Below are 11,529 nucleotides of genomic sequence, written 5' to 3' on the forward strand. Positions count from 1 at the left end.
GGGAGCCTGGGGGTAGGGTACTCCTGGATACCAGCTGTGGCCCTTGCCTGGTGGCTGACCCCCAGCCCGGCCCCCAGCACCCTCGCTGATCCCCAAGAACTGGCCGGACCAAGGGAAGATCCAGATCCAGAACCTGAGTGTGCGCTACGACAGCTCCCTGAAGCCCGTGCTGAAGCACGTCAACGCCCTCATCTCCCCAGGACAGAAGGTCAGGGCGGAGGGCACAGGGCGGGCCACCCCACAGAGTCACCTTGGGGCCCTCCAGGGTCCTTCAGTTCTCACACCCCTTCAGAGCCCCAGGCCCCTCACCTGACATGGCTCAGCCCCCCTCCCCCCTCCCTACCTCTCCCCTTCTCCTCCTGCTGCCCTCACTCACTCACCCAGGAGGACACCTCAGGCTCCCCTGGTTAAAGCGGCTTTGTCAGCACCCCCCCAAGCCCACTGCAGATGGTCAGACTGTCCCAAGGCACTGCCCCCTGAGTTTCAGAACAGGGGCCTAGGGGCAGAGTGTGAGGCCACCCTTGTCCCAGGGAGGGAACCCCCATCTGGCCCTCTGCCCTGCCTCTCTGACTGATTCCCTCCTCCTCACTCCCACTTTGCTCTCTCTGCCACTGCCCCTCTCCTTCCATCTTTTTGTCACTATCTCTGTCTCTGTATTCGTTCTTTATTGTCGTTTCTGTTGGTACCCAAGGGCCAGGAAGCGATGCGGACAGAGATGGCTCCAGCTTAAGGTGGGACGCACAGACACAGCCTGCACACCACACTCAGCCACCCAGGCCTCCTGCCACACCCGTGCACAGAGAGACACACTAATGCCCCCAACTCTCCTGCAGCCAAGTACCAGGCACAGCCAGGCCCAGGCCCAGGCCCAGTCAAATGGGCATCTACACCTGCACTTGCTTGCAGGACCCCATGGGAGCCCCCTGGGGACCCACTGCAGGAAACAAGTCCAAACCCGGGCCCAGCCCTGGCCAAGCAGAAGCTGCTGAGAAAGCCAGGACAAGAGGATGCGCTGTGACCCCCCAGCCCCGCGCACCCCCATAGCCAGCACCAGAGCTCCCGGCGCCCCCAGGCTCCCAGCGCCCTTGCAGCTTACTTGCTCCTCTCTTTCCAGATTGGGATCTGCGGTCGCACCGGCAGTGGGAAGTCCTCCTTCTCTCTCGCCTTCTTCCGCATGGTGGACATGTTCGAAGGTGAGTGGCATGGCCGGCACCCCACAGGCACCCACAGCCACCAGATGAAGCCTCGGGCCTGGTGTATGGTCAGATGCACAGGAGGCCCTGCAATCAGTGTCTTCCCCTGCATCTCATGGGGACCCCAGCCCCAGCACCGTGGTGCGCCCCCTGTAGCATGGTCTCCACGCAGGGCGCATCATCATTGACGGCATCGACATCGCCAAATTGCCACTGCACACCCTGCGCTCGCGCCTCTCCATCATCCTGCAGGACCCTGTCCTCTTCAGCGGCACCATCCGGTGAGCCCCGGGGCCCCACCCAGGCCTGGCTCAGCTCCATCCATCGAATCTGGAGCACAAACTGGAGGGGTGAACAAGGCCAGGAGCATGAGGACCTGGAGCTGGTTCTTCAGAGTAGTTTACCCTCATGCCCTTCTCTTTCTCCTTAGGCCTGGGCAGGCCCTGGTCCCTAGGGGTACCCCTCCCCTCAGGTCTGGCGTGCCACCACCTTAGTGCCCACCTCCGAGCCAGACCCCCAAGTCAATCAGTTCTCACTCACTGCTCCCTTCAGCATTCTCACGCTCTGCAAGGCCCATGGGGATGGAGCCAGAACCCTGCTCCCCTCCCTACAGGGCTTTCCATGTCACCCCCCAGATTTAACCTGGACCCAGAGCGGAAGTGCTCCGACAGCACTCTGTGGGAGGCCCTGGAGATAGCGCAGCTGAAGCTGGTGGTGAAGGCGCTGCCAGGAGGCCTCGGTAACTACTGCGGGCTGAGCGGCTGGTCGGGCACTAAGGGACGCCCTGATGACCGAAAGGGCTGGGGAGGGAAAACTCATGCCTTGGGTTTGTCCAGAGTTTGGAGTCTGAGGTCTGGCAGGACCCCAGAGACCATCTAGTCCTCGCCCTCCCCATTCAGGAGCTCAGAGGTCAAGTGACTTGCCCCGGGTCACACAACCGTCAGTTCAGGGTCTGGCACCGAGAGGACAGTCGGGGTCCCTGTGAGACAGAGCTTCCAGCCCCCCGATCCCATGGCCATACACTCAGTCCCGCCCTTCCCTGTCCACCTTCCTGCCCAGTCCTTGCAGAAAGAGGGAAAGAGAACCGTCTGGGGAATCGCAAGCGCAGGGCGCTCCTGCAGGCTCCTGGAGACTGCCCCACCCGGAGACTGCATTTGCTGCGGCCCCTTTGGCAGCAGAGGCTGGACACGCCTTGGCTTCAGAGAATCATGCCAGCAAGGTCCCCGCACGTGGAGCACATGCTCAGTGTACACAGCCCTCCCAGAACTGCCCAGGGCCCAGCAGCACACACTCCACAGGGTGCTCTTCTCGTTGTAACCCATGCAGATGGCATCCGTGTTGTTTAAGGCACAGCAACCCTACATACCTGTACTCACCACACACAATCACATATTTCTGAGCCCCCGCCCTGCTGGGGTCCAATCCCAGCGGGTCCCACAAGCCACACTATCTACTCTACTCACAACCCAAGATTCACTCAGCCCTGCTCCTCTCCTGGGCTGATTTCAGATGCCATCATCACAGAAGGCGGGGAGAATTTCAGCCAGGGCCAGAGGCAGCTGTTCTGCCTGGCGCGGGCCTTTGTGAGGAAGACCAGCATCTTCATCATGGACGAGGCCACGGCTTCCATCGACATGGCCACGGTTGGTCCTGGGCACATCCACGGGTGGGGGGCTTGGAGAGGGTGGGTGGCTTAGGGGGAAATTTGCATAAAGTAGCCCTGAAGTCCAAGATGTTGCCTTGAACATCAAGGCCATTTGTGGCAGACAAGACAAAGGGCTGGGGACCCTGACTCCAGCTAGTCCTTGGGCATGTTCATAATGCACATACACACAAGCTGCACGCAGATCCACGGCAACTTCACACCTGTCCCCCACCACAGCACACCCCACATAAGCTCACAGCACACACACAAGCACAGAGCTGAGCTCCTTGAATGCTAGGAACCTGGCCGGTCCTATGTGGACTAGGGCCAGACAGAGGGAGGAGGTGGGGCTAAGATTGGGGTCTGATGGGAGCTGGGCCACAACCCTGGACCCCACATGCCCAAAGCTAGGCCAGACCACAACCACTGGGCAGGTGAGCCAACAGCTGGTGCTCCAACCTGGCAGGAAAACATCCTCCAGAAGGTGGTGATGACGGCCTTCGCAGACCGTACCGTGGTCACCATTGCGGTAAGGGGCCCGTTGAGGGGGTGCCGGGTGGACACCCACTGAAAGAGCAGCCCTTGGGCTCACTGGGACCCGGTAATCAAGAGGGGACCCTGGGGCAGGGCAGGGCAAGGAGTCTAGGAGGCTGGCAGGGACCCTGGATGGCAGGATTTGGAGTGGGAAGGACTTGTACCTGCTATCCTCAGACCTCCCCTCTCTTTCTTCAAGTTCCAAGCCCCCCTCCTCACCTTTTCCCAAGGCCCAGTGAGCTAGGCTAGGGTTACATCTCCATAGGAAATGGGGGGTGGGGGTCTCTGAGACTTGAAGTCTGGGGCAGAGCTGAGACCTGGTGAAGGGAGAGGACGTCATCAGTGAAGGGAAGGCTTGGAATCACAGCCACCTCAGGAAAGGGCAGTCACCACAGAGCCAGGACATTCTGGCCCCATGCCTCCTCATCCTCCAAGCTGCAGGAAGGACGCCCTCAGCTGCCCCGGCCTTCCCCCACCACCCTGACCAACCCCTCCTGCTCCATTCAGCACCGTGTGCACACCATCCTGAGTGCAGACCTGGTGATCGTCCTGAAGCGTGGCGCCATCCTCGAGTTCGACACGCCAGAGAAGCTGCTCAGCCGGAAGGACAGCGTCTTCGCCTCCTTCGTCCGTGCAGACAAGTGACCTCCCGGAGCCCAAGTGCCATCCCGTGCCCCATTCTGGCCCCACCTCCCACCTGGGTTTTCTAACTGTAAATCACTTGTAAATAAAGAGATTGATTATTTCCTATGAGAGGCCATGGATCTGGTGGGCAGGGGCTGGGTGGACTGTGGAGCCAGCATGATTTTGGCATCAAGCAGACCTGCAGAAGCTGTGTGAGCTCGGGCAAAGCGGCTTTCCTTGTCTGCGAAATGAGGGTTGTATTAGCGTCCCAGGGCTGCCATCACAAACTAACAAGGACTGCATGGCTTAAACAACAGAAATTTATTTCTGACAGTTCAGGAGGCTGGAAGTCCAAGATCAAGATATCGCAGATTTGACTTCTCCTGAGGCCTCTCTCCTTGGTTGCAGACAGCTACTGTCCAGCTAATGTCCTCACATGGCCATTCCTCTGTATGCACTTCTGTGGTGTCTCTCTCTTTTCTTGTTAGGATGCCAGTCATCTTGGATTAGGGCCCCGCTCCTATGACTTCATTTAACCTAATTACCTCTTCTCAGGACCTATCTCCAAATACAGTCACATTCGGGGGGTGGCCTTCAACATATGGGGCAACACATAACAAGAGCTATAGCATTTTGTGATTATCTCATCAGGTAAGGTAGCAGATCTCCTTATAGCTTGGTCCCCTTCCTTCTCACTTTAATTCCTGAACTGAAATTGTGGGACCCCAAGTACCTTGGATTAGCACTATTTCCCCTGAAAATGACAGGAACCCCATGTGGCTTAAACAAAAACTGGAGTTATTATCATATATGACTGGGAAGGGCAGGAGGTGTGCTACTTCAAGCACACTGGATCCAGGTGTTTGACCTCAGGATGTGTCTGTATTTCTGGTTCCATCTTCCTCTCCTCTCCAGTGACAGATGGTCACTAGCAGCTCCAGCTTACACCCTTCCCCTCTGAAAAAGAGATGCTTTCTCCTAATAGTTCCAGCAAAAATCTTGGGAGCAAATCTCAATTGACCAACTTGGGTCACATCCCTGCCCCTAGTCATGTGGTCAGAGGATTGGAACAAACTGGCTAGGTCTGGACCACATGTCCCCACCTCCATCCTCCATGCAGGGGCATTCAGAAGTAGGAGGTGCTGGCCCTCCAGAGGGAGAGCACAGTGCATGCCACAAAGTCAGCCAGGTGATGGCTGGGAGATGCTGGGGCCCAGACAGGGGAGGCCAAAACAACTGTCCTCAGACTCCATCTGCATCTTGAAACAGGACAGCATACCTGCCCTCAGCCAAGAAATGGCAGGTGCTCATTTGCATATCATTTTATTATCATTTACATGTTGCCTTCAGTACTGGCTGTACCAGGCCCTGGGGGTGCAGACCGAGGAGCCTTGGGCCTGCATTCATCTTGTTTGCAAGGGGGTCAGAGCCATACAACATAAGTCAAACCCACCAGTCATTGGAGAGGGGCCCAACACAAACCCTTCTGGATGTTCTAGGAGCAACGGGCGCTCAGAGAGGGGGAGTCCTTTAAGGCTGCCTGGAAAAGGCAGGATTTGAGTTGGGCATGGGAGGGATAGGAGTTTTATAGGCAGAGTTGGATAAAAATGGCCCATTTAGTGGTGGATGGGTGACATAAATTCAGACAGCCTTAAATGTCAGGACAAGAAGTCTGGGATAAGCCTATTGACCAAAAGGGAAATGGAGAAGTTTTCTGAGTAAGAAAGAGACTTGAGGGAGATGAGTATGAGGAGGTACAGGATGAAGCAGGGCAGGAGGCTGAGCTCTTTGGATAGTGGGCTCATCCTTCTGGAAAGGGTAGAGCAGGAAATAGCTGAGGCCTCAGGGCCACACTGTGAGGTAGGGCCTAGCCTTTCCAGCTCTGCGATGCCTCTGGGGCCCCAGGAGCTCCCTCCTCTACGGGACCTCCCAGGAGCAGAGCTTAGGACAGTGATGGCAAACCTTTTGAGCTCAGTGTGTCAGCATTTTGCAAAACCCTAACTTAACTCTGATGCCGTGTCACATATAGAAATTTTTTGATATTTGCAACCATAGTAAAACAAAGACTTACATTTTTGATATGTATTTTATATATTTAAATGCCATTTAACAAAGAAAAATCAACCCAAAAAATGAGTTTGCGTGCACCTCTGACACGCGTGTCATAGGTTCGCCATCACTGGCCTAGGAGAAGAAGAGGATCTCCATCCTCCTCTGCCCACCCTACCCCCAAGGAATTGAAGTAGCAGGGGCAAGGTCCACACTGAAGTCTTGCAGGGATGCCCAAGGCAATCCTGGCCCAAACCCCTCTATAGCTTCCCTAATGATCTGCCAACCTTGACTTGGATACCCTACAGAGGTGGGTCATCTCTGGCTATTAGAACTGACTCTTCCCTGCATGAAATCGAAGACTGCCTCTGTTCCCCTCAGTGTCTATACTGGATCTACACTTGGGGCCACACAACACTATTAGTCCATCCTTCTAGTCCTCAATGGTTTCCGCAGTCGTGCCCTAACTCTCGAGGGAGGGCAGTGATTTTCAAGCCACCTTTTCTGATGACTGAACATCTGTAGTTGCTCCAGAAGTTTCCTGTGTAATCCTGTCTCCTTGAGCTTCCCACTCTGCTCATTCTGTTTTCCCCTCCCTGCCATAGACACTGTACCTCAGCTCAAGATCATGCTTATTCTAAGTAGTAGTGTTCTGTCTGCTGATGGGTATGGGAGAGAAAGAGGAAAACTCAATATGAAAGCCACACCTGGCCCTACTGAGGCCCACAAACCCACTGTCCTTAACTTCCCAGCCTCTGCCTCAAGCCCCCACTCCAACCAATGAACACACATGGGTCAGGGGTTCCTCCATAAGGTCCTGAGACCCAGAAAGGGAGTGGGGCTAGCACTGCCACAATAGAGACCAAGCAGTCTTTCCCTTTCAGCCAAGAACTGGGGGCCTCCCATCTGGGGCCCAAGCCATAGGGCAACCCTAGGCTAACGCCAGCAGTAGAAACCACTCATGTCCAGGCGAAGAGCTTGGGTCCTCAGTGCCCACGTCGGCCCTAATACAGCCCCACAGACCGAGTCCTCCCATTAACTAAGATAGAAGAAATCAGGCTTTGGGTATGAGGAGGTGTGAAGCAAGTGCCAGTAACTCAACCCCTCTTTGAAATGCAGGGCTGGGGTGGGGCAGTCATGATCGAAAAGATGCAACCACCCAGGCTCCTGTATCCAGCACCCCCTGTAGTGGCTGTTAAATTGTGTTCCTACACCTTCTCAGATACCTCCCCCACCTCCATCCCCACCCCCAGGGAGGGCACCGTGGATTTCATCAGATTGTCAAAGGATCCGTGACTCAGAAGGGGTAAGAACATCCCCCAAAGAGGAGAAGCAGATAGCTGAGAAGTCACCAGGGCCTCCTAATCTCCCCCAGTCACCGGGTCGGTTATGCAGCCCCTCGGTGCCTCCTTCCTCTGGGAACCCGCAAAGCCAGTGCTGCACTCAGAGGCGGATATTGACCCAACAGAGGATGGGGAAATTGGGGGATGGAAGCCAGGGCGACAGGAGCTGCCATCCCGAGGGGGAGGGCAAGTCACGACTTCCTTCCCCCCCCATCCCGCCCTAATGTCAGAGACTGCGGGCAGGAGGGACCTGTTTTTGCCCATCCGATGGGACAAATCCCCAAGGCCAGCCGGTGAGTCTGGAGGAAGCAGGCAACGGGAGGTGACCGGCGAGGGGCGGGGCTTGAGTCTGTGCCCGCCCCGCTCCAGTTCGAGAACAGGTCGGGCTCCCCCTGGCGGCCCTCGGCCCGGTCCCCCCCTCCACTCCTCCGGCGCCCCTCGCCCTCAGTCTTCTACCCCGACCTTGCACGGGTAGTCTCCGCGGACTGACGGACGGACGGACGGACGGAGGACGGGTCGCTGCGAGCCCCGCGGCAGAAGGGGGCGGGGAGGCGATGGCCGCGGCTTGAGGAGCAGGAGCAGGTGCCGCGGCGACACGCGGGCGGGGCCGGGAGCGAGCGCGGGGCGGGGGCGCGGGGCCGGCGTGCGTGCGGCCCGCTGGGGGCCGGGAGGCCCCGACTCCGGAGTGAGCGGGTCAGGTCGTGCCGGGGTGAGGGGATCGGAGCGGCGCCGGGCGGGTGGTGACTCCGGAGGGCGCAGGATCCCAAGGAGACAGAGAGGACGATAGCTGGAGGGGGAGCGGAGAGCGGAGAGCGGCCAGACCGCTGCAGGGGGCGGGGTGGGAGAGAGGGGCCATACCTGCAGGTGAGCCTGGGCGTGGGCAGGGTATGAAACTAGCCTGGAGGGGGCCGGGGGACAGAAATGGGTGAGGTCTGGTCAGCTGATAATAACCAGAGGTGTTAAGTGCCACAGCGGAAGAGGTGGGTGAGAAGGAAGGCTGGGTGGGGAGACGGGGTCTTAGACAGGGGTCCCCACGCCCCACCCCGGGGTGGCCAGTAGGTGGGGGATTGTTGAGCTGCGATCCAGGTGGGGAACCTGTAGGGTGGGGGGGCTCACTAGGCGATGGGCAGGTGGGCTGAGGTGTGAGACGGGTGTAAAAAGTGAAGCAGGGGCCAATGGAGGCGAGGATAAGTCTGGTTGGGGAGGCGTCTCAGGAGTGAGGCCAGACGGGCTGAGGGTGGTCCCCGAGTGGAAGGTACCCAAGGAAGGAACCCTACAGCGAGGTCGGAGGCTGGTCAGGGGGCACCCCCATGAGGGAAGCCTCTCCCTGGTGGCCGCCGGAGCCATGCTGTCCCGCAAGGGCATCATCCCTGAGGAGTACGTGCTGACCCGGCTGGCGGAGGACCCTGCCGAGCCCCGGTACCGGGCCCGAGAGCGGAGGGCCCGCTTCGTGTCCAAGAAGGGCAACTGCAACGTGGCCCACAAGAACATCCGGGAGCAAGGCCGCTTCCTGCAGGACGTGTTCACCACCCTCGTGGACCTCAAGTGGCCGCACACGCTGCTCATCTTCACCATGTCCTTCCTGTGCAGCTGGCTGCTCTTCGCCATGGTCTGGTGGCTCATCGCCTTCGCCCACGGGGACCTGGCTACTGTTGACCTGGCCCCTGGAGAGGACGCCGTGGTGCCCTGCGTCACCAGCATCCACTCTTTTTCCTCCGCCTTCCTTTTTTCCATTGAGGTCCAGGTGACCATTGGTTTCGGCGGGCGCATGGTGACGGAGGAGTGCCCACTGGCCATCCTGATCCTCATTGTGCAGAACATCGTGGGGCTCATGATCAACGCCATCATGCTGGGCTGCATCTTCATGAAGACCGCCCAGGCCCACCGGCGAGCCGAGACCCTCATCTTCAGCAAGCACGCGGTCATCGCCTTGCGCCAAGGCCGCCTCTGCTTCATGCTGCGCGTGGGCGACCTGCGCAAGAGCATGATCATCAGCGCCACCATCCACATGCAGGTGGTGCGCAAGACCACCAGCCCTGAGGGCGAGGTGGTGCCCCTCCACCAGGTGGACATCCCCATGGAGAATGGAGTGGGCGGCAACAGCATCTTCCTGGTGGCTCCCCTCATCATCTACCACGTCATTGACGCCAACAGCCCACTCTACGACCTGGCGCCCAGCGACCTGCACCACCATCAGGATCTCGAGATCATTGTCATCCTGGAAGGTGTGGTGGAAACCACGGGCATCACCACCCAAGCCCGCACCTCCTACCTGGCCGATGAGATCCTGTGGGGTCAGCGCTTCGTGCCCATTGTGTCTGAGGAGGATGGCCGCTACGCCGTGGACTACTCCAAGTTTGGCAACACCATCAAAGTGCCCACGCCACTCTGCACGGCCCGCCAGCTCGATGAGGACCGCAGCCTACTGGACGCTTTGACCCCCGCTACGGCCCGTGGGCCACTGCGGAAGCGCAGCGTGGCCATTGCCAAGGCCAAGCCCAGGTTTAGCATCTCGCCGGATTCCCTGTCCTGAGCCATGGTCCCTTGGGCTCTCGCCCCACATGTGTGTGCACATGGGCAGTGTGATACGATATGTAGAGTGGACATGGTGTGGGCCTGTTGGCCAGGTCAGGATCTGGTGTGAGGCTGGGCCCTTCCCAGCTCAGCCTCCCCCCTACTGCGCTCGCCCAGGGTGTTACAAGGCATTGTCACTACCTATTTCTGGTCTCAGTAGGAGCCTGTACTGGGTTATTTTTGTCCCTGCTCCTCCCAGCCCCAACTCAGGACTGGTTGGTGCCCCCCCCTCCCCGGACTCAAGGCTGGGGACACTGCGGGAAGTGTCAGGCCCTAAAGCTGGATCTCCAGCTACTCCTGGAGCCCCATGATCAACCAGCCACAGCTGGGCAGATGGCTGGGGAAGAACAGTTCCCAGGTTGGGGGCCTGCTGCTGTGTTTCTGTGGCCCCAAGAGGTGCCTGTGGTCAGGCCCCAGCCACCCTTGCTCCCTGAAAACGTGATGAACTAAAGAGTGGTCCAGCTGGGGAAGGCAGTCAGTGAGGGAGCTCATTCCCGCAGGAAGATTGGAAGTGTGGAGCCTGCACAGACAGGGGCAGGCTGAGGCTCACAGGACTCCCCTCCACGGGGCAGGCTCCTGCAGGGAGGAAATGGCGTGCGAAGGCTCAGCTGCACTGAGACCTCTCAGGCACAGGGAGTGGGGTTGGGCACTGGTCCCCTACCCTTTGCCCCAACACCAGTGCTTCGATGGTGAGGGCTCCATGGGCTGGGGCTGCTGAGACTGCCTGTCCCATTCTGTCCCCCACCCTCAGACGCTGGGGTGGGCTGGGGCAGACACTGGCATGCCACGCAGAAAGAGGCTGAGGAGAAGGGAGTCTTGGACCCACCACACTCCCTCGGCCTCCGACCAAACTCTGGTCCTGACTCCCCACTAGGGGCTGCCACTGACTTTGTCTGGAGAGTGACCATGGAGGGTCTAGGGGTTGCTAGAAAAGGAGATGCTGGAAAGCTCAGGATGGTGGGGGTGAGCAAGGTCCCTGAGGTGAAGGGGCCCTTGGCCCTGATGGGCTTGGCCCCAGGCCTGGACTCTTGGAGCAGTGTTGTGTGTACTTACCCATAATTCTGCCTTCTCCTTGTCAATAAAGCCTCCCGCCTTCATGACTCTAACTCTGGGCTGTTCTTGCTGGGGAAGCAGGAGGCATGCTGGTGGACAGGGAGGGGAGGTCTGGGGCTGCCAGCCCACATTCCAGAGGTGCCATGGAGTATAGTCCAGGAGCCCTGGAAAGAGACCTGAGACTGGCCCTCTTCCCCAGTTCAAGGAGACATTTCCCCTTTTGCCTCAGGCAGCCCAGCCCTGCCAACCTGTCTGGCCATTTCAACCTTTGGACACTCACCAGGCTTATAGTGCTGCCTCCACTTTCAGGAACTTGTAGCAAAGCTGGGATGCTCAGGGAGAGAGGTGGGGTTGTCCTGTGCATTTGTGTAGTGATTGGAGCATAAGCCCTTATGCCAGCTGCCTGCGTTCAAATCCTGGCTCTAGCTCTAAGACTTTGGTCAAGTAACTTAACCTCTCTGTGCCTCTGTTGCCTCATCTCTAAAGTAGGGATGCTAATGGTACCTACCTCATA

The 11,529-nt window shown here is 58.5% G+C and overlaps 2 protein-coding genes across 10 annotated transcripts in view; both read left to right on the plus strand.

The window, feature by feature from the left end:
* The window catches only part of ABCC8 (ATP binding cassette subfamily C member 8), a 70,707-nt gene extending 66,585 nt beyond the window's left edge, over positions 1 to 4,122 (plus strand). For 4 of the 9 annotated variants that reach the window (XM_070428215.1, XM_070428216.1, XM_070428218.1 and 1 more), the window contains exons 33-39: positions 78 to 208; positions 1,115 to 1,193; positions 1,366 to 1,474; positions 1,829 to 1,932; positions 2,703 to 2,836; positions 3,305 to 3,367; positions 3,880 to 4,122. In XM_070428215.1, coding sequence (XP_070284316.1) covers positions 78 to 208; positions 1,115 to 1,193; positions 1,366 to 1,474; positions 1,829 to 1,932; positions 2,703 to 2,836; positions 3,305 to 3,367; positions 3,880 to 4,017 — 758 coding nt within the window. In that variant the 3' untranslated portion in view covers positions 4,018 to 4,122. The other 5 variants (XM_070428213.1, XM_070428214.1, XM_070428220.1 and 2 more) reach the window with 4 other exon arrangements.
* Positions 4,123 to 8,058: 3,936 nt separating this feature from the next.
* Positions 8,059 to 11,068, plus strand: KCNJ11 (potassium inwardly rectifying channel subfamily J member 11). The gene has a single exon (XM_070428225.1). It carries the CDS (start codon positions 8,734 to 8,736, stop codon positions 9,919 to 9,921), a length of 1,188 nt encoding a protein of 395 aa, XP_070284326.1. The 5' UTR covers positions 8,059 to 8,733; the 3' UTR covers positions 9,922 to 11,068.
* The last annotated feature ends 461 nt before the right edge of the window (positions 11,069 to 11,529 follow it).

The sequence above is a fragment of the Myotis yumanensis genome, unplaced genomic scaffold, assembly GCF_028538775.1.
Source record: "Myotis yumanensis isolate MYYU_CA2020_CCGP unplaced genomic scaffold, mMyoYum1.0.hap1 SCAF_10, whole genome shotgun sequence".
Taxonomy (NCBI): Eukaryota; Metazoa; Chordata; class Mammalia; order Chiroptera; family Vespertilionidae; genus Myotis; species Myotis yumanensis.